The sequence below is a fragment of the Micromys minutus genome (genome assembly GCF_963924665.1).
Source record: "Micromys minutus genome assembly, chromosome: 32".
NCBI classification, from domain to species: domain Eukaryota; kingdom Metazoa; phylum Chordata; class Mammalia; order Rodentia; family Muridae; genus Micromys; species Micromys minutus.
Window position 1 is genome coordinate 3,981,434 of NC_137967.1, and position 21,540 is coordinate 4,002,973.

Consider the following 21,540-nt stretch of genomic DNA (forward strand, 5'->3'; position numbering starts at 1 on the left):
CATATGTGTAAGTACTGTTACATGTATGCACGTGTACATGCCCATGTGTGCATATGTGGTATGGAGTTACTGTAGCACTTAGCACTAGCTTTATGCTAGGCAACAGCCATGTGTTCACAAGGCTCCTCTCCCCAGTAATCCTACAGTAGTGGGGCTAAGGCTTAAGGCGCTGCAGGGTGTGTGTGTGTGTGTGTGTGTGTGTGTGTGTGTGTGTGTGTGTGTATGTTGTGGGCAATGGGTCCATTGTCGAGGCCAGGGACACTCCCACCCTTCAGCAAGCTCACAGTGGCTCCCACCTTGGTTTTCTGTTTCTAGTTCTCACCAGAGCAGATCGCAGGGAAGGATGTTCGGCTGCTGCGAATCAAGAAGGTACCTGGTTATGGGGCAGAGGCTGGTCACTAACCCTCTCTGTCCTGCCATCTTGGTTCCCTAATTATTCTACTCCTAGGTGACCTAGCAGGTTCCTGATCCTCTCCCTGCTCCCTTGGGGATACCGCCCCTTGTGTGTGTGTGTGGGGGGATACATACTCAACCCAGACCTCTTTCTCCCACGACTCTCTCATGGCCTCTGCACTGCATGGTCTCATGCCTTCTGCACACTGCAGCTCTGCCAGACTTCCTGGTGCTCTGCAGGCTGCTGTCCATGTGGCTGCCTGAGACCCGCTTTCCTCCACCTAGGAGGGGTCTTTAGACTTGGCCCTGGAGGGTGGCGTGGATTCCCCCGTGGGGAAGGTGGTCGTCTCTGCTGTTTATGAAGGGGGAGCGGCCGAGCGGCATGGTGAGTTCACACAGGCCCGGCCTGTTTTGGGGATGGTATGATGGGTAGACCAGATGTCCCGGGAGAGCAGACACCTGCTCTGCTTCAAATGGTCTCATGGTTGTTCAAGAGTGTCAGGTCTGTCAATAAAACCATCTCAGATATTACCTGAGGTTGTACCATGGTGTCAGGACCTGAGGTGGCCATGCCCAGATGCCATCCTGCCCTCCAGAGACTCCCAGGCCAGTGGAAAACATGATCCCAGAGCCTTATCATAGGATTCTCAGGCAAGGGTTGATGGGGGATGCTGTTGGGACAGAAGCCATGAGAACCCAGGAAGAGGGTTTCAGGATGCAGTGGAGCCTACAAAGATGACCGGGAAGGGAAGGGCGAGCATGCAGAGAGCAGGAGAGAAGTGTCCTCACAGAGCAGGTAGTCTGAGTCACAGGTCAGACATTAGTCTGTGGACCTGGCCACAGCCCTGGGACTGAAGATACTGTAGTATTCAGAATCTCCAGGTATACACCATAATGATTCTCTTTCCATGGCTTGGAACCAGGATCCCCAGCCAGTAAAGATGCCAGGCAGGGCCTGAATCCAGAAGAATCGGTCATTTGCTTTAGTGCCCACTATAGGTAGCATCTCTAGGTGCTTCCCCTCCCTGCCCCTTCCCCATACACTCTGCCCCTGCCCCATGCCTTCCTGCCCTTTCAACAGAAGCACCCTCTGGGACTGGGGCTGGGGCTGGGGCTTAGCTAGTGCAGTGCTTGCCTCTCAACTGAAGCACCAGCACTGTATAAACCAGGTGACTTGTGCCTCTAGTCCTAGCACTGGGGCATAGGATGGAGGGGTAGAGGCTGTGAGCCTGAGACAGGAGACTGGAACGAAAGGCCCCTGGTCAATGGCAGCTGGACTTCAGTAGTTACAGGGCAGGCAATGCACCCAGGCTACCCTGGGCACTGTCTGGCTCTGCCAACCATGGCCTTGGCCTCAGAGAGCCCTCTGAGTCCCCTTGGAGCCTTTACTTCAGCCCACAGAGGTTTCTGATCATCTAAACTTCCTGTGACTGAACAGGCTCCTCTTCCACCCCCTTTTCTGAGCTACCTGAAGGACGGTTTGCTGCCTGCCCCACCCACATCTGTCAGGGAAAGACGAAAGAGGACCTGGGCTGCTCCCGAGTCCCTCTGTGACTCTACCGAGAACCACTTATCCTCAGCCCCTCTGCATAGGGAAATCTGCCCTGTGAGGTCTGGTCCCATGCTGATTTAGGCACCCCAGGACATTGGCAGGTGCGTGAGTTCCAAACCTGCTGACACACGACACATTCCTGTGGCCTTCACACCGTTAAGACTCCCAAGCAATTGGTTTCCCCCACCACCCAGAGTTTGGTGCACATCAAACCAGAATTCTTTACCAAAAGAGGTGCATGATGGGAAAGAGGTATAGGAAGTCACACACAATCTATTTACTTGACAGAGCCACAGTACGTATTAGTGCATCTGAGACTTTGCTGGCCTTCTTGCAGTCAGAGTCCTTTTCAGTCTATACTCGATGACTTCTTAAAAACAAAATCCCTAGATCCCAGGACCGCTTATCCACAACACATTTTAACACTGATCTGTTTAACACTCTTCCGTTGAGCCCCTATTGTGTTAAGTCCTATGAGAAGCGTTGGTTGGTTTAAGCTCGCCAGCCTTACCCTTCATGGAGCTGGGAGAATGGGAGGAGAGGGTCCTCAGCAAACATTTGAATAGCTGCAGCCACAGTGTGAAAAAATGCGAATCAAGGGGAGAGCAGGGTGTGGGGGGGACATCAAAGGTATTAGCTTCTGATGGAGTGAGCATGGCGGGCATGGGAGAGGTCTAGCTACCCTTCGTGGTTCAGGCTCTTTGAACTGCACCAGAAACGCAGGTCCGTCCTTCTGCCATGTGCAGACTGGGGATGCCAAGCACTCCTCTGTGGTCAAGTGGCTCTGCAGAGTCCAGAGAGGACCTGCAGGAGGGGCCTTCGAGTAACTGAGCCCATCTTGCGGCCTCCTCCGCTGTCCCACAGTAATTAGCCACAGAGAGCCCTGAATCAGGCACGGGTCACAAGTGGTCCAGATGAACACCTGTCTGCTTCTTCCTGAAGGTGGCGTTGTGAAGGGGGATGAGATCATGGCCATCAATGGCAGGATTGTGACGGACTACACCCTGGCTGAGGCTGAGGCTGCCCTGCAGAAGGCCTGGAATCAGGGCGGGGTGAGAGAGAGCCCCTCTTTTCTACCCTCAGCACCTGCCTCCGACCCTGGCCTTACAAGGGCATGGCCAAGTCCGGGGCCGGTACCCAAGGTCCAGACAGTAGATTGGACCTGAAAATCTGAACATGGGGGAAAAAACCCTCCAAGGTCTTCTCTAAGTGTGTGCTAAGGAAGAATCAGGAGGAGTCGAGGGAGTATTGGGGGGCTACAGGAGAGTACACAGACCAGAGGGGGCAGATCTCAGCGTGGACGTAGTCTGCTCTATGCTTAGCAGATACCCAGGGCTCCCACATGGAGTCTCTCAGGCTGTGCACTGCAAAGTCTGAAGGGGTGCCCTCCTACAGGCTATAGTGTAAACAGTACGCACTCACGCTGTGCGGTGCACAACCTGTGCCACTGTGTGCAGGCAGCTGAGCCTGAGGTATTAAGTTCAGTGCCGAGGAAGCTGACCAGATGGGCCTGGGACCCACATGAAAGGATGTGGAGAAGAGAAGACCAACGGGTAACACGATGACCGTCTTGGGCGATTGGCTGTACCAGGACAGAGGGCGCGGCTGTGCTCTGTGCTCCGGTTGTGGAAGGAGGGAGGTCACAGGGTGGGAAGAGTTCAGCTCAATCTTAGGAGCTTTGGCATGGGGACGGGGATCGGTCCTCTCTCAAGGATTGCCACCCAGAGGTGGCGTGGACAGTGATGGGCAAGCCAATAACGGCGGTGATGCCACTGGGGGGACTGTCAAGATGGGGGGGTAGAACCCACGTTTGCTATGGCTCAGGGCTAGGAGTGCTGCCTGTCAGTGACACTTCTTCCCGGCATGTACCCAAGACTATACAGGGTACAGCTATGAGTTCATAAGTGATTCTGAAGTGGCTGCCCAGCCCTGGTCCATAGATCCACAACTGGGAACTTGGTAACGTCTGAGGGTCTAGCAGCCCCGCAACTGGGGGATTGCTTTTCTTAAAGTGTGGGTCTCCAGAAGGGAGCCCTAGCCCTCACTGCGCCCTGGATGGCCCTGGGCTACGAAGTCCAGGAGCGTAACAGAACAACATGCAGATCCATCACACGCTTCTCCGTGTGCCCTCCGTGGTCACACGGTTTCTCCCTACAGGACTGGATAGACCTTGTGGTTGCCGTCTGCCCCCCCAAGGAGTACGATGATGAGCTGTAAGTGTGAGCAGGCGCCCCTCTCTTGCATCCCATGCCCTCCCAGGATCCTAGCCACCTTTCTCCAGCCCTGCCCAGTGAAAGGGATGTCCTGGGCACGCATCTGCCGGCAGTCATGGGGCCTAGAACACCCTGGACCAGAGTCATGGACCTTAGTAGTGTTGGTTCACAGTCATTGGCTCATCCTCACCGGCCTAGAGCGGTCCATTCTACACGACTTAAAGGTTCTAGAGTGTTTATAGTGGAACCAGGGCCTAGGCGGTACGGAAGAGGCAGACACTCAGTGCAGGGAGAGAGCCTGCCGAACCTCCCCCACCAGTAACTGAGCCCTCTTGTCTCCTGCTCCACCCCTGCACGTGTAGCTCTTCTCTTCCCTCCTCTGCAGCCGAAAGCCCCCAGCCGGTCCGAAAGCAGCTTGAAGCCCTTGAGCCCGTGTGTAGACACGGGTTCTTCCTGCAGCTGGAGCCCACGGTGACTAGGCAGGCAGCCGCAGGGCCCTGTCCGCCCATGCTGCCTGTCATGTGCTGCCCATGATCCTGCCAGGTTCTTTGGACTGGTATCTAGAAAAAACGCAGAGGTAGCCTGCAGAAATGTGTCCCTTGGGGCTGCTGTCAATGGCTGAGACACTAGAGTCTATGGGCATGGTGCACGAAGACCAGCTGGAGGCACTGTCTTGGGACCTCAGAGTCCTGATGCCCACAGGTCTTGGGACCCGCTTAGAGCCACACTCGGAACCCAGTTGGAGCAGGGTATCACTGGGCACAATAGTACCTCCCCGCACTGCTGAACTAGGCTGGGGAACACAAAAGCCTGCTGAAAATCCTCACAGGGGCCCATTTCCCACAAGAGCCCCTGCAGGAGCCCCAAGCCTCGCTCAGGCAGAGCCACGCCTTTCAAACTCCTTAAACTGGTCCAAAGAACCAGGGTTGGTGGGCTCCATTGATGTGCCCTGCTCAGCCCACATTCTCCTTGGTCTCCATCCCACCTTGCTCTGGGCTCCCTCTGCTGTGCTGGGGAGCCAGGCTTTGGAGTGCTTCCCTATCTGTGTCCTGAGTTTGGTGTCTGTGACCCTGGAGTTAATTGTGGCTGGAAGACCACAACCAGGGTAGCTCCAAGCATGGCTGCTTCTGTCACCGTCTTCCCAAAACTATCACTCATGGATCTGGCCACCACCTCCTCGGTCTCTGCTCTGTTGCTGCTTGTTCTTCTTAACAAGCGACCCCTGTCCTTCTTCTGTTCCCATCCCCCTCCCTCATCCAGACTCCCTTTAGGCTTCCTGTGTGCTGTGGCTGGTGTGTTTCTACTCAGGGCCGAACTGAGTGAAGCCCCCTGAAGGCCGCTTCGGTGGGGCCGGCCACGGAGAGGGGGTCACATGGGGGTCACACGCAAGTTCTACCCACCTCATCTGTCTCCTCTTCTCCACAGAACCTTCTTTTAAATTCCAGAGGGAGAAGCCAGCCAGACCCATCCTGGAGGCTGGCAAGCTCTGAACCCAGCCCCTGAAGTCATCCTAAGAGGCACCAGTCAGCAGGGGTAGAAAATCTCCCTGGAAACTGTCTCCCCAAAACCCTCTGACCTGGCCCCTCCTCTGAAGGCCAGCAAGAGGTGAAGCAAGGACCAACGGCTGTTCTGGAGTGGTCTGTGGGGTCCCAGCTCCCATTGGCCCTCCCTGCCCTAGGATATTCCATTCTTGAGACCTAAGGGCACCCACCAGGTCCCGTATCTCTCTGTTATTGCCCTCCTTCCTGCTGTAAGCCCTGCTGAAAACCCGTGAACTCACTAATAAACAGAATTGGCTCCCTCTCCAGCTTCTGGGGGTGAATTGCAAGGATAGCAGATTCCGGAGTGTTAAATGAAAATACTGGAAGGTTCTAGATGGCTGTAATCTAGACATGATGTGCAGGGGACCGGAGCCCAGGGTTGGATCAGAGCTCCGGAGGTAGCGGGACCCAAGCTGGGCTTCAGGGTGTCCCTGGCAGAGAGGTGAGAAACGAAGGTGTGTAGCAGTTTCTCCCTGTTCCCTCGGATGGACACCTGGAGGCTCAGAGTGGCCCAGCTACTCTCAGAGACTGTGCTGTGTCGTCTAAGGTAGCCAGGACGGGGTGAGGAGGACGAGGTTCACCGCTGCACTGAATGTAACCCAGCAGAACCACAGGGACGAGGAAAGAAGGTATCAGTAGAGACATGACAGGACCTCTTGGATAGTCCCTGGAGAGAGTTGTTAACCCGTATCGAACCCGGAAATCCGCGGCATTGATCAGATGAGAATCGGAAAGATCCAGATGGTGTGAATAAAGAAGGGCGTAGGGCAGATCCCAGGGAACAGCTGATCCACAGGGAGACTGGGCCAGGGCAGTGTTTGCTGCTGGTTTTAGCGGATCTGCTGGCTACACACAGTCCCCATCTTAAGGATCTTCCATGCACACAGCTCACCTTTACCATGGAGAGAACGCTGTGCTCATTCAGCAGAAACCGAACTCCAATCTCAGTCTCTTTCCTGGCTAGAGGAGTAGACCACGTGACACTCTATGGTAAAGTTGGGCAAGGAAAAGCCAGAGGCAAGGCAGCCATGGGATCGGAAGGGGAAGCACCTCGACTCGTGTGCTGTGGTGGGATGTTAACGGTTACAAGTGTGTATTGATCGAAGCATTTCCACCTATGGTGGCACTATTCTTTAGGCCAGGAGGGTGTCCAGAAAGCTTGTATGCTCTGTTTGGTGCTACCAGGAAGAGGAGAAACGAAACAGTGAAGCCTACAGGGAACTTCTAGATCTTCGAAGGCTTACAGGTTGGAACGTGCAATGTCTCCCACGGGCTTACGCCTCTGAACACTTGGTTTCCCCTAGCTGGTGGCACTGTCTTGGAAGGCTGAGGAATCTTTAGGAGATGTAGCCTCCTGGAGGAAGTGGGTGACTGGGAGGCGGGTTTGAGGCTTTACAGCCTCCAGTCTCACTTTCTGTCTGCTCACTAATCCCTGACTGCAGAGGCTGCTGTGGCTCTTACCACCACGCCCTCCCCGCATGATGGGGTACATCCCTTCTGAAGCTGACAGCCCAAACCAAGTCTTCCAGCTTTAGCGTGGCTTCTGTCTGACCATTTGTTTTTGTTGTTGTTTTGTTTTGTTTTGTTCCTGGGAAGTCAGTAATAGCGGGGTGTCGCCCCTAGGTGAATTGTTGTGTGGCACATGAGCCGCAGGGTGGCTTGTCGCCGGTTGAGACATCTGGATCTAGGCACTGTGCTGCGGTGCAAACCTGGAGCCCATACTCCGTCCATCCTTGCTGAGGATCGGAGGAAGGAGATGGCTCTCTTGTCTTCAGTGGGAAACTGAGGTGTCCTGTATCAAGCCCGAGTTCTTACAGGGAGCAAGTGGAAAGCTAGGATGTAGATACACACAGTTCTTCAATTAAACGAGAAAGATGTGGCTGCTGCATGGAATTGGATTTCGGGAGCTTCTTATTCCCTTAGGTCATCTGTCTTTCCAGTGCAGAAAGAGCAAGTGGGCTCCCGGGCTAAAATTGCAACCAGATCATGCCTGGACCACTTGAAGGGTCTTCAAAGTCTCTCTCCTGTCCTAAGGACGGAGCCCAAACTCCTACGTGACTACCAGAGCTGTATGTCACCTGGTCCCTGCTCTCTCCTCCAGCCCCATCTCCCACGAGTCATCTCCTTGGCTCTGGTCACACTGGACTCTGGTTTCCCGGTCTGACCATGCTCTATTACGTCTCTGGAGCCTTGTCCTTGTTGAGTCCACCCACTTCATTGCCTTCACGCCCATTCCTTCAAGGCACGGACCATCTGTGGAAGGAGGCTTGGGGTTCGGCATAGCTGAGAACTCAGTGGGTTGTGGGCTAGTTTTTCCTGATTCTCGGGGCTGGAACTGACAGAAACCCAACTCCAGAGGACAATTTAAGTCGTGAAACCGAATATGAGAGTGTCTGAGGAGGTTTTTGCTGAGTCAGATGCTAAAATGCACTGGGACTCTGTTCTAAACTCCTGTATTAGCCAAGATTCTCTCAAAGAATAAGGAATGCACACACACACACACACACACACACACACACACACATTGTGTTACTTTTAAATTTTTTAATGTTTTGTGTGTAAGGGTGTTTTGGGGTTTTTTTGGGGGGGGTTGGTTTTGTTTTGTTTTTTTGTTTTTTGCCTGAGTGGTCTGTGCACCACATGCATGCAGTACCCGCAGAGGCCAGAAGAGAGCGCCAGATCCCCTGGAACGAGTTATAGATAGTTGTCAGCCTCTATGTGGGTGCTGGGGAGATCAAACCTGGGTCCCCTGCAAGAGCAGACCGTGCTTTTAACTGCTGAGCTGTCCCTCCAGCCCTTGCTGTGTGAACAGGCTCACACAGTATGGCCTCAAGCTAGCTCAAGGTCTCTAAGGCAGGCCAGTTTAGACTGGCAGCAGAAGTTTAGACCGAGCACCAGCAGAATGCCGTCTTCCTTGGGAATATCATCATTTTTAAGTGTGTGTGGGCAGGGACGAGGATACATGCACACGTGTATACAGGAGCTTTTTACATAGCGCTGGGAATTTGACCTTAGGCCTCAGGCTGGCACAGCCCTCCTGCCCACTGAGCTGTCTCTCCAGCCGGTCAGGTTTTTCCTATTAAGATTGTGAAATGATTCAACAAGGTAAGAAAGGTCCGTTTACAGTATAGAGGGCCAGCACTCCAAGTCCACTGATGTGCGTGTTAATCCCATCCCCAAAACACCTTCACAGTTAAGTATCTGGATGTATTTGCCCAACCGTCTGGGTGCGGTGCCCTGCCAAGCTGGCAATATGAAATTAACCACCGTACCATCTCTTGGCTCTGCCCCGCTCTGGCCAGCTTCACTCTCAGATGCCAAGGTAGCTGCTGCTGTTCCAACCCTCTGTCCTTATAGCTACCTGTCCACCCATGGGGCCAGAGGTCAGCACCACGCCACCATGTGAACCCCATAAAGGGGGAGGGGCTGCTTAGAAGGAAAGGGAAGTGGCCCTGAGCTGCTGCTAAGGATATCTGCAGAGGACCATAGCAGGCCTTCTTTCCCACCTCTTCACAGGAGCCATCTTCCTCCTAGTGTGTATTGTCAGCTTCTAGGTGACATGGCCAGTGCCTGGGATGAGGTGTGGAGGAACAAGAATGTACCTGTGCCTTGGGATCCAGGACAGGGATTGTGGGGTTTCCAACAGCCGGTCCTCAAACACCCTGAGAAGTGAGCCACCTTCTCTCTCACTTCCTCGGCTTCTTTAGTCTTAAGAGCGAAGGATTGTGGTAACCCCAAGAGTCAGAGAGAACAAAGCTTAGAAATGTTCTCAGCAATCAGTAGTGACTCCTGCAGAATCGGGGACACATGCCACAAAGGGTAGGATGGGCCCATGTCAGCCAAGGACAGAGCTTCCTAAAGGTTGGCTCTAGACAAATGGCAGCCCCTCATCCTGCTCTGCGCCCTCACTAAACCTACATCAGCCGAGGGAACCCTTCCACACTCCATGAACAACTCAGTGCAGAACCTTGCACACACACATGCACATGCACACAGAGACACATGCACACACTCACACACCAAGTTACACCAAAGGGAACAAAGAGACAGAGGGACTGACCTTAACTGAAGATGCATTAGGTCCATAAATACAGACCCCTTATTCCATATAGTTAATATAGGTTCATGAAAATATTTATTTATTTTACAATTTAATTTCTTTGGTGCACATATCTGTATGTGGTGCCCATGTATGAGGGTCAGAGGTCAGCTTTCAGGAGTCAATTCTTCCTTTCTATCATATGTGTCATGGGATCCAACTCAGGGCATAAGGCTTGGTAGCAAGCCCCTTTACCCACTGAGCTCTATCACCCACCCTCATTTTTAAAAATTGTTTCCAAAGAACAACTCTGCCCTTGTGGCTCACACATTTGTCCATGTGTCGGGAGTTCGGTGGTGCTGAGATGGTCCTCAGGGATTTCAAACACTAGACAGTCACCGCTGTGGCTCTCCTCCCTCCTGGGACGCTCCGCCTTCCTTCCTTTTAAAGACTGGATAGCGCATGCCCCATTGTGTATGCAGAACCCATTTTGTCCAACCAACCTACCCTCCATGGGCATTCGGCGGTTCCTGCCCTCAGCTGTGGGAACAGGGAATACCCACCCCAGTTCACCTAACTCTTCACACTGTTCCCCATCATCGGCAGACTCTCCTGACCCTTTGTGACTGTGATTCAGTAGCAGGCACAGGCTTGGAAGCATGGTGTCTGACCATGTTGGAACAGAATCATCGCCTAGACAGTCATCTCCAGTCTGTTCCCTGTGGCTGCAAAGGACAAAGTGTCTCTGGGGAATGTGACAGCCATGTCTTCACGCCAGATTCCCAAGTCTCTGAGGCCCCAGGGCTTCCTACATGAGCTTGAGAAATCCAGAGGTTTGATCTCTGCAAGGCTCACATGCACATGTAAAGTGAGCTGGTGGGAGGTTGGCAGCGTGTCCCCAGGCATGCTGGGAAAACAAATGCACCCGAGATGCTCCCTCTGCCTGCAGGTGGCACAGGTGCCCACTCTGACTGTGGACTCTATCAGGTAAGAGGAACTGTAGGGCCATGGAGCCAGTGTCTGCTATGTAGGTTCTGTCCAGCTACAGGTACCGCAGGGCCAAATACTGCCTGATACGGAGCAAAACCGATACCATCCGACAGCCACCCAGCCACCTGGTCTCCACAGACCTGCTGTTTCCAAGTCAGAGTCTAAGGAGAGGTTTAGGGAAGGATTACAATCTCAGGAGGGATTGCAAGGCTTTTATCAGATTTTCCAAAGTACCTCTCACTCCTAAGAGCTTAAATCCACCATGACAACAAAACAGGATAAACAAAAGCCTGAATCCTGGGGCTGGGCAGACAGCTCAGAGTGTAAAACACATGCAGTGTGATCGTGAGGACTTGAGTTCAGATCCCCAGAGCCCACAGACGGTGGAGTGGAGTGGATCTGTATCTTAGCCATAGTGAGATGTGAGGCGAAGAGACTCCCTGGAAGCTTCCAGGACAACCTGGTATCCATAGCAACAAACAACAAAGGTATTTTGTCTCAAACGGGATGGAAATTGGCACTTGAGGTTGTCCTTGTTCCCCATATGTTTGCAATGGCATATGTCCACACTCACACATACCTACATATGCACACAGGACACACGCACACACACACACACATTTGTGCACTATTTTTAAAAAGCCCGTAATGGTGAGTGTAGTGATTTGAATAGGAATGGCCCCATAGACTCAGGTGTTTGAATGTTTGACCCATATTCCTGTGCTCAAACTATGCCCAGTGTGGCACACAGTCTCCCAGTGTGGCACACAGTCTCCCAGTGTGGCACACAGTCTCCTAAAGCCTTCAGATCAAGGCACAGAACTTGTGTCTGCTCCAGCACTGTCTGACTGCACACCTCCACACTCTAAATTGTAACCCAGCCCCAATGAAATGTTTTCTTCTATAAGAGTTGCCTTGGTCACGGTGTCTCTTCACAGCAGTAAACCCTAAGTAAGACAGTGAGGTGCTGAAAACACTCCAGAGCTTCTTAGATGCACGCACTATGCACCCCAGTTTTTCTCCAACAATTCGTTCGGTGCCCAGCACACAGTAAGCACTTAGTATATAAATGCCTCACTAAACAAGTGAGGGGTGTATCTGCTAAAAGCAAAGAAAGCCACATAATGGCATAATGTATATCAATGAGAAAGCCGAAACCGGGTTTAGAGACATCAATCTTCCACTTCACCGAGTGAGCACACAGCTGTTACACCCAAGGGTAAACACGGTCCCTGATTGAGTCAGTCATTCATGCAGTTAACAAATATTGATGGGGACGATTTAACTCAGTGCAGAGCCAACGCGTCATGAGTCTCAGCTGCAGCGATATACTCCCAGGACAGCAGGGGAGACCGACCCGTGTGTGAGCCATTGTCATACTCCCAGGACAGCAGGGGAGACCGACCCGTGTGTGAGCCATTGTCATACTCCCAGGACAGCAGGGGAGACCGACCTGTGTGTGAGCCATTGTCATGCTGAATGATACATGTTAGAGACTGAACGCAGGGCTGGGGACCAGGGGAGGGACCTTTCAGTGGAGTAGCCTTGGATGGGAGCAAAGAAGCCTTCAGTTGGAAGGGACAGTTGAAGCCAGTGCTGAGAACGTAGAAGCTGGTTACTGGATGGCAGGGAGAGCAGAGATGCTGTCCCCTCATCAAGGACATTTTGGTGCCACTTGTGGAATGGATGGTGGACATTTTTCAGGGGCGGGATCTACATGGGGAAGGCCTTGTTTGGATATTAGGGAGCACAAGCTCCTCCCCTACCTTATACTCCACGGCCTTCCTCATCCTGACAAGACTCAACAAAGTCACTGGTGTGTCTGGAAAATGCATCCCAGCTCCGTGCGTGCGTGTGCTTCCGAGATTCCTTCATAATCCTCTTTTTGTCACCTGGGCAGACTAGCCACCCGCCACCACCACGCTCCCTGAAGTTCCCAGCAAGCAGCGTCTCCAAGCTCAGCCAGTTCACCTCCCTTCCCTTCCTTTCCTCTTCTTTGCCCACCAGACTGTCTCAGTCTGGGAGTTATTGCTCTGAAGAGACACCATGGCCACAGGAACTCTTTCTGAAGGAAAGCAGTTCATTGGGGCTGGCTTAGAATTCAGAGGTTTAGTCCATTACCCTTGTGGTGAGAAGCATGGCAGCATGCAGGCAGACATGTCGCCGAAGAAGCTGAAAGTTCTACATCTAGATCCACAGGTAGCAGGAATGGAACTGACTTGAGCTTCTGAGACCTCAAAGCCCACTTTCACTGTGACATACTTCCTCCAGCAAAGCCACGCCCACTCCAACAAAGCCACACCTTCTCCAGCAAAGCCACGCCCACTCCAAGACCACACCTTCTCGGGTAAAGCCACGCCCACTCCAACAAGGCCACACCTCCCTGTGGGCAAAGCGTTCAAACACATGAGTCCTTGGTGGCCGATCCTATTCAAACCGTAGGTCCGGGAGAGCAGGGCTGACTTCCTGTTGTTGTCCCTCTCTGGGAAACAGTATGGTAGACAGCTGCCCCGAGAATGGGCACCTCCAAGAAAGCACCAATTAATGCTAATGGCTGGGGACCCTTTAAGAGCCACTGAGACAGGAAGCACCGGTTCCAGACTCTGCTACACTGGGTTCCAACATAAGTTCTGTATCCTACTGGGCTGTGTGAGCTAGGGCAAGTCTCAGCCTCTCTAGGCCTGTTTCTCAAGGACACGGTACCACTCACTTTGTAGGCCACAGAGGAAGACAATCTGCCCACAGCAATCACAGAATGAACGCCAATTGACTTTCTCTGTGCAGCTCTTAGCACTGGCTATTCCTCCACTAGAGGAGCAAGCAGTATCTCCACCTGTCCAGCCCTCCCCAGCCTTCCAGAACCCAGTCTCTGCAGCACGAGAAAAGGTTGGTATGATTTTCAAGCTCCCAAGGGAAGGACAACATCTCTCTCGAAAACACTGGGGTCGCTCGTTACCCTAACATTAAATACATTCACCAGTTTAAATTTTTAATGCACACATTACAGCTAAAAATAGATTTGGCTATAGGTCATGAGGGAGCGCTTCAGCAATACAGTTATAGAGCAGATACGTGTTAGCTCAAGGCTGTGAGTCTGCCTCAAGGTGTGTGTCTGACTGGATGGAGGAGTCTTTGGTGAAGGGGCTTTCCTCCCACACAGCATCGCGGCCATGGGGCAGCCCAGCCTCAATACTGATGTACCCCCACAGTTATGGGGCGCCAGCATCTTAGTCTGGTCCCTGTGACAGAGGTACCATGAACTAAAGGACCTGGAATAACAGACTTAATATTTCTCACTGCAAAGTGACTGCAAAGTCCAAGGCTTTGTATATGCTTGGCCCAGGGAGTGGCACTGTTGGGAGGTGTGGCCTTGTGGGTGTGGGCTTTAAGACCCTCACCCTAGCTGCCTGGAAGTCAGTATTCTGCTAGCAGCCTTCAGGTGAAGATGTAGAACTCTCAGCTCCTCCTGCACCATGCCTGCCTGGATGCTGCCATGTTCCTGCCTTGATGATAATGGACTGAACCTCTGAACCTGTAAGTCAGCCCCAATTAAGTGTTGTGCTTATAAGAGTCGTCTTGGTCATGGTGTCTGTTCACAGCAGTAAAACCCTAACTAAGACAGCCAGGAAGAGATTCTATGCCTATTTAGAAACCTGCTTCCTCAGACAGCTGCGTCTCTGTAACCCATGTCGGGAGAATGTCAGTGAACTTTCTGGAACCTCTTCTAAAAGCACGAATGTCATCGTGCAAGTGAGTCCTGATCCAATCATACCTCAGAGGCCCTGCCTCCTAATGCCACTTCCTGGGCCTTAGGATTGGGAGACATAAGCATTCAGTTCTTTACAACGAGGATATTAGGTATGTCCGTTGTGGACAGGCACATACTGGCCAGACGAAGCTAAATTAGAAGTGGGGCCTGCTCTGTGGACACTGCTTCTAGACACACCACCTGCCTACTAAAGACATCACATGCCCTTCCAAACATCTGTCTCCTACCTTTCCTTTGGCCTTGATGTTTTACCCTCCCGTGCCTGAGACCTGTATCTCAGAGGAATGCCCCGAGAAGGAAGCTGCACTCTGCTGACTATTCGGCAAGGGGACCACTGACCTCTCCTGCCTAGTTCTGCCCTGGGTTACGATGCTCATATCTGCCTTACGGAGAGATGGTGATCAAGCATGAAAGTGTGCTGCACACTGAAGGGACTCGAGTTTTTAAAACTTAGCATCTTGGGAGTTCAAGCATGAGGTGCCCCGCCCCTCTGATGTCGGGGTTTCTGACTTACGAACCATGTGAGAAAGATGGTTCCTCCTGTTTATAGCTGAAGCTTGTGGAGGTTGTTGCACCCCTGATCCCGTAGCTGGCCAGACACCCCGCTTCCGTACTGCAGACCTCCATGGGACCAGAAGTCATCGTGCGAGGGAGTCCTGATCCAATCATCTTCCAGGCAGACTTAGGAAACCAGAGCTAAGGTCCCTCTGGCAGAGATGTCCGGTGTTGTGTCAGTGAAATATGAATTTCCATCTATAGATGTGTTGGGCTTCATTCACGGCCATCATGACTTTCATATGGCCCCCAAGCCACGGGTTAGGCACACTTTCTAGGAAGGAGGAAAGTGGCCAATTGTGCATGCCAGGGTCAGAGGTGCATGTCAGGGGTCAGAGGTGCATGCCAGGGTCAGAGGTGCATGCCAGGGTCAGAGGTGCATGTCAGGGGTCAGAGGTGCATGTCAGGGGTCAGAGGTGCATGTCAGGGGTCAGAGGTGCATGTCAGGGGTCAGAGGTGCATGTCAGGGGTCAGAGGTGCATGTCAGGGGTCAGAGGTGCATGTCAGGGTTGGGATGGGGGAGAATGTCCTCTTTAGCTTCATTTCACCCAGTGGGGATTCTGCTGCTTTGGGGAACGGGGGTTGAGGATCAACCAGACAGCACCTTCTGAGATCTCATATCAGAGAACCAGCCTGGGAATTAGATTCTTGTTTCTTTTAGAATCTAATTTCCAGGCTGGTTCTCTGATATGAGATCCCAGAAGGTAAGCCAGCCCCAATGAAATGCTTTCCTTTGTAAGAGTTGCCAAGGTCATGATGTCTCTTCACAACAAGACCTCTTGCTGACTAAAACAGCAAGTTTGAGGCTATCCTGGGATACCCAATGTCCTGTCTCCAACAAGCAAACAAACACCCTTAACTGGGAGAACAACATTTTAATTTGTATATATACACGAAGCCCTCATCACAACAGGCCAACAGAAAATAATGTCAGTTTTGGTTATTATCGGGAGTTTTCGCCCCACTTCTGCTGTTACATGGTGTCAAGAGACTGGGGCTGGTTGACTCACCAACTGACTATTTGTGAATGACTGAGGATCCCCTGCCTCCATCAGTCTGTGGTGACTGAGGATCCCCTGCCTCCATCAGTCTATGGTGACTGAGGATCCCCCGCCTCCATCAGTCTGTGGTGATTGAGGATCCCCCGCCTCCATCAGTCTGTGGTGACTGAGGATCCCCTGCCTCCATCAGTCTGTGGTGATTGACAATCCCCTGCCTCCATCAGTCTGTGGTGACTGAGGATCCCCTGCCTCCATCAGTCTATGGTGACTGAGGATCCCCCGCCTCCATCAGTCTGTGGTGATTGAGGATCCCCCGCCTCCATCAGTCTGTGGTGACTGAGGATCCCCCGCCTCCATCAGTCTATGGTGACTGAGGATCCCCCGCCTCCATCAGTCTGTGGTGATTGAGGATCCCCCGCCTCCATCAGTCTGTGGTGATTGAGGATCCCCCGCCTCCATCAGTCTGTGGTGATTGAGGATCCCCCGTCTCCATCAGTCTATGGTGATTGAGGATTCCGGCCTCCATCAGTCTATGGTGACTGAGGATCCCCCGCCTCCATCAGTCTGTGGTGATTGAGATCTGAGCATCAACATCCATTCGTCTCCTCTGCGTCCTGACAACAGAAGCAACTGGACAACCGCCTCGTGTTCCTACCGCCACGCTTCCCTGCCGTGACTCACCGTGTCCTCAAACCCTTCTTAAGTCACTTTGGCCACAGCAAAGTAACTCTACCACAATGGATGCACACTGAATTTTGCTTTTGGTTTTTAGCCAGCCCCTTGGTTGGGATTTTTGAAAGGTTCCTTTCCTGAATTGCCTCCTTGTCCATCACTGGCGATACCCTGGAGAGGATGTCCTCTTCCATGGTCACAAGTTACCCAGTTAACCATGCAAAGTCCTGAGCCACCGCAGCCCCAAAAGAGCTGCACCCACCCTGTCGGCAAATGAGAATCCAGACTCTTAAACCCAGGTCAGTGTTTGCTCTGCCACAGGATGGCTGAGAATTCTCCAAGTGGGGTGCCATTGCTTAGACCACTCTCCCAGTGCCTGCTGCAGGTTCTCCAGGGTGAGCAAGCCCAGAGGCCCGCCCTCACTGTCTGGACACACATCCGTCTCTTTCACCCATTGTACTGGCTGGTTCTGTGTCAACTTGACACAAGCTGGAGCTATCACAGGGAAAGGAGCCTCAGCTGAGGAAATGCCTCCATGAGATCCAGCTGTAAGGCATTTTCTCAACTAGTGATCAAGGGGGGAGGCCCCGCCCATTGTGGGTGGGGCCATCCATGGCCCAGCCCATTGTGGGTGGAGCCATCTCTGGCCCAGCCCATTGTGTGTGGAGCCATCCCTGGGCTGGTAGACCTGGGTTCTATAAGAAAGCAGGCTGAGCAAGCCAGGGGAAGCAAGCCAGTAAGTGACATCCCTCCATGGCCTCTGCATCAGCTCCTGCTTCCTGACCTGCTTGAGTTCCAGTCCTGACTTCCTCTGGTGATGAACAGCATGTGGAAGTGTGACCTGATTAAACCCTTTCCTCCCCAACTTGCTTCTTGGTCATGATGTTTGTGCAGGAATAGAAACCCTGACTAAGACACCCAAAAAGGATATCACGTAGCACACGCTCCTCCGTGCCTGTGTCTGCGCGACGTTTTCCTGTCTGTGTTCTCTGTGCTTGCCCCACTGAAGCTCCAGGTAGGACATACCATGCAGGTTGCTTGCGTTTTCAGCGGCCCTGTACTGATGGGCATTTGGGGTGATTCTAAAACCCAGCTACAGAGCAGTCCCATCGCACATCCTTGCCAGCTACAGAGCGCCTCCTTGGGAGGAGGACCCATACTTTTCCGAGAGAGCTCTCAAACCCATGTGTCAGGGAGCGGGCCCTGAGGTCTCAGAGCCTGGTGAGGAGAGACATCCCTGGCAGCCGCGTGTGTTCCTGAGGTGAGCAGGTCCCGAGACTGCAGGCTAAACACTTCCCAGTCACTTTACCTAGAGCTTTACACTGAACCACACCTCCCCCCACCCCGTAAGGACCCAGGAGAGGCAAATGCAGGGTAGTTGTAGCCACTTGAGAGAACCTGCCCCCCCTCCGCATGCTAAGCCCCTTTGATCCTGTGATCTCATACCAACTCATAGGATCTCCTCCTCCCACTTAGAAGTGAGGAAATTGGAGCTCAGGAAGGGGACCGATCCCATGAGAAGTTGAGTCATACGCTGCCTCACCATGGGAATGTGCTCTGAGAACTGTCACTAGGTGGCGCCACTGTGCACACAGCAGCAGAACGGCCCCTGGGTGACTGCAGTAGGCAGCCGAGATTAGCATGCGCCCCCTCCAGCCCCGGCCTCGATATAGACACAGTCCATGGTTGCCTGGAAGGTTATGCATCCATGACTGAGAAGAGACGATGGCTGAGCATGTAACCGCACAAAGAACAACGCGGGGAATGCGGAGAAAACGTAGAATAAAACTCCAGCCTAGGGCAGGAAGGTTGTCGTGAGTTTGACGCTAATCTGGGCCACACAGTGAATTCAGGGCTACATAGCAAGATCCCATGGGGGGGGGGGGGAGAAAAGGAAGATGAAGATGATGATGATTATAATGATATAAGAAAAAAAGAATGACAGTGACCACAGCAATGGGAGTGGATACATACAGGTGCTTAATGTACCACAGCCACGGGCACAGACAGAAAGAATAAGCATCTGGACCACACTTGTTTGCTCCCTGGTCCTCCCTTGCCTGCTCTCTGGTCCTCCCTCGCTTGCTCTCTGGTCCTCCCTCGCTTGCTCTCTGGTCCTCCCTCGCTTGCTCTCTGATCCTCCCTCGCTTGCTCCCTGGTCCTCCCTTGCTTGCTCTCTGGTCCTCCCTTGCCTGCTCTCTGGTCCTCCCTCGCTTGCTCTCTGATCCTCCCTTGCTTGCTCCCTGGTCCTCCCTCGCTTGCTCTCTGGTCCTCCCTTGCTTGCTCTATGATCCTCCCCGGCTTGCTCTTTGGTCCTCCCTCACTTGCTCTCTGGTCCTCCCTCGCTTGCTCTCTGATCCTCCCTTGCTTGCTCCCTGGTCCTCCCTCGCTTGCTCTCTGGTCCTCCCTTGCTTGCTCTATGATCCTCCCCGGCTTGCTCTTTGGTCCTCCCTCACTTGCTCCCTGGTCCTCCCTCACTTGCTCTCTGATCCTCCCTTGCTTGCTCCCTGGTCCTCCCTCACTTGCTCTCTGGTCCTCCCTTGCTTGCTCTCTGGTCCTCCCTTGCTTGCTCTCTGGTCCTCCCTCGCTTGCTCTCTGGTCCTCCCTGGCTTGCTCTCTGGTCCTCCCTTGTTTTCCTACCGCTCATCTACCCCTCTCCACTCTCACACAGTCCAGGGCCCTGCTCATGAAATGGTGTCGCCCACAGTGGACTGGGTCTTCCCACGCCAATTAATAATCAAGACAGTCACCCACAGACATGCCCACAGACCAGCCTGCTTTCAACAAGTCATCAGTGGGTGTTCTTAACTGATTCTAGGTTGTGGCAAGTGGACAATTGAAAACTACCGGGCACTGGGGAGATGTCTCTGTGGTTAAGTGCTCCCATAGCTTTTGAGACCTCAAAGCCCATCTCCATGACTCACTCACTTCCTTTAACAAGCTGTAGATCCTAATCCTTCCAACCCTAAAAAAAACCACTCTCTGGTGCCTATGTCTTCAAATACATTAACCTATGGAAGCATTCTTACAAAAACTAACACTGTATCTTCCTGGTTTCCTCTTATAATGTAACAAAATCTTTAGTATATTTGCCCTATATTCAATAACACTCCTCTCAATGAATTAATAATATACAGCCTTATTCATTATTTTAATGTTCGTGGTTGTGCTCACTTATATTACCATTAAACATTTATATTTGCTGCTATAACCATATTTTAACAAATCAGACTGTGTATGACACAAACAAAAAAATCTATATTATTGTACCATTTCGAAACTAATATATGTCATCATCCCCCCCAAAAAAAAAATAAAAAAATAAAAACGAGTACTCCCACGGGTTCTCTTGAGGAAACCGAGTTCTGTTCCAGTAGTACCATACCAGGTAGCTCTCAACCACCAATAAGCCCAGCTCCAGGGGATACACACACACACACACACACACACACACACTGTAAAACAAATCATTAAACAAACAAACAAGAAACCCTAATCTACCACAAGGAGAGAGCAGGGTTTAGGCCAGCTTCCCACGGGCTAGCAAGCACACCTTGAATCTCCTCGGGGAAAGATCAGGACAGGCTGTGAAGTCACTCTGTGACCCCCGCACCACAGACACTTGGGAAATCCCAAGGCACCCTCCCAAGTTCAAGTTCTCCACAGTTTCTTTGGACTGAATCGGGGTGCGGGCCTGTGCTACTCTGTTCCTTTGGGGACCCCTCTGATCTACATCCACCGGAGCTGAGCGACAGCGAATCTTCCTTCGGGATTCCCAAATCCACGCACCCCGAATCATCTTGGTTACGACTCCCACTCAGACACCGCCTCGCCCGTGCGCCCGGCGCACGTGCGCACTGGGTAAGACCCCACCCTCGCCCCACAGGAGCGGCTGGAAGGGCGGGGCCCAGTGGCAGGTGGGGGCGGGGCGGGGCGGAACGGGGCGGGGCGGGCCGTGCGGGAGCCCAGGGTGCTGCGAGGGACAGAGGCGCGGGAGGCGCGCCGAGACGGAACCGAGCCCGTGCGCGCGCCACCATGCCCTTGGCCTTCTGCGGCACCGAGAACCACTCGGCTGCCTACCGGGTGGACCAAGGCGTCCTCAACAACGGCTGCTTCGTGGACGCGCTCAACGTGGTGCCACACGTCTTCCTGCTCTTCATCACCTTCCCCATCCTCTTCATCGGTGAGCGCGCTCGCCGCGACGGAGGGCGGGAGGACACGCGGGGGTGGGGGGGTGGGGGGAGGAGGACGAGTGGCCAGTGCGGGTGGCGCGCGGCCCCGGCGGACCGCACCTCGCTCGCCGGTGTTCCTGGGTCCCCTGTTGTGTGTCTACTCCCTCGCACCCTCCCCCATCCCTGAACACGCGCCAGACGTGATGGGGCACTAGCGACCTTAGGGATCCCCAAGTTTTGCTACCGCAGAGCCTGACCCGGGATGGGACTCTGTATGCTCAAGGAAGGTCGCAAGGGACTCGGCCTCACCCCGAGTGGCGCTGCGGCGGGAGCCAGGCCATCCTCCCCCCCCCCCCCGCCCCGGCCCGTGCTTGTCACCGCCGTAACTGCAACCAGGGAGGTTGGTGGCGGAGGCCAGCGAGCTTTGCACTGTCCTGGCAGCCCGACCTCGGGCAAAACCTTTCCCCGCCCCGGGGTCCTTTCCACGCTGCGAGGAGATAGAGTTTGGGTGCCGGTACCCCGCCACCCCACAAGGTGCGAGTCCTCCTCGTGTAACTTCTCCAGGACTGTGTGAGTCAACTCAGATCACATTTAGCAGCCCCTTCAACTCACGCAGCGCGCATTGCCAGAAAGTGGTCTACAA

The 21,540-nt window shown here is 53.2% G+C and overlaps 2 protein-coding genes across 8 annotated transcripts in view; both read left to right on the forward strand.

Annotated features, from left to right (window-relative positions):
* The window catches only part of USH1C (USH1 protein network component harmonin), a 44,427-nt gene extending 38,478 nt beyond the window's left edge, over positions 1–5,949 (forward strand). The window contains exons 22-27 of one of the 2 annotated variants that reach the window (XM_080908345.1): positions 316–369; positions 679–778; positions 2,888–2,997; positions 4,103–4,158; positions 4,521–4,629; positions 5,584–5,949. In XM_080908345.1, the coding sequence (XP_080764471.1) occupies positions 316–369; positions 679–778; positions 2,888–2,997; positions 4,103–4,158; positions 4,521–4,629; positions 5,584–5,661 (507 nt within the window). In that variant the 3' untranslated portion in view covers positions 5,662–5,949. The remainder of the gene's footprint in view (positions 1–315; positions 370–678; positions 779–2,887; positions 2,998–4,102; positions 4,159–4,520; positions 4,630–5,583) is intronic. The other variant, XM_080908344.1, reaches the window with a different exon arrangement.
* A 14,811-nt stretch (positions 5,950–20,760) lies between these two features.
* ABCC8 (ATP binding cassette subfamily C member 8) overlaps positions 20,761–21,540 on the forward strand; it is a gene marked incomplete at its 5' end in the record, with an annotated part of 74,851 nt that continues 74,071 nt past the window's right edge. For all 6 annotated transcript variants that reach the window (XM_080908148.1, XM_080908150.1, XM_080908149.1 and 3 more), the window contains one exon: positions 20,761–20,908. In XM_080908148.1, coding sequence (XP_080764274.1) covers positions 20,761–20,908 — 148 coding nt within the window. The remainder of the gene's footprint in view (positions 20,909–21,540) is intronic.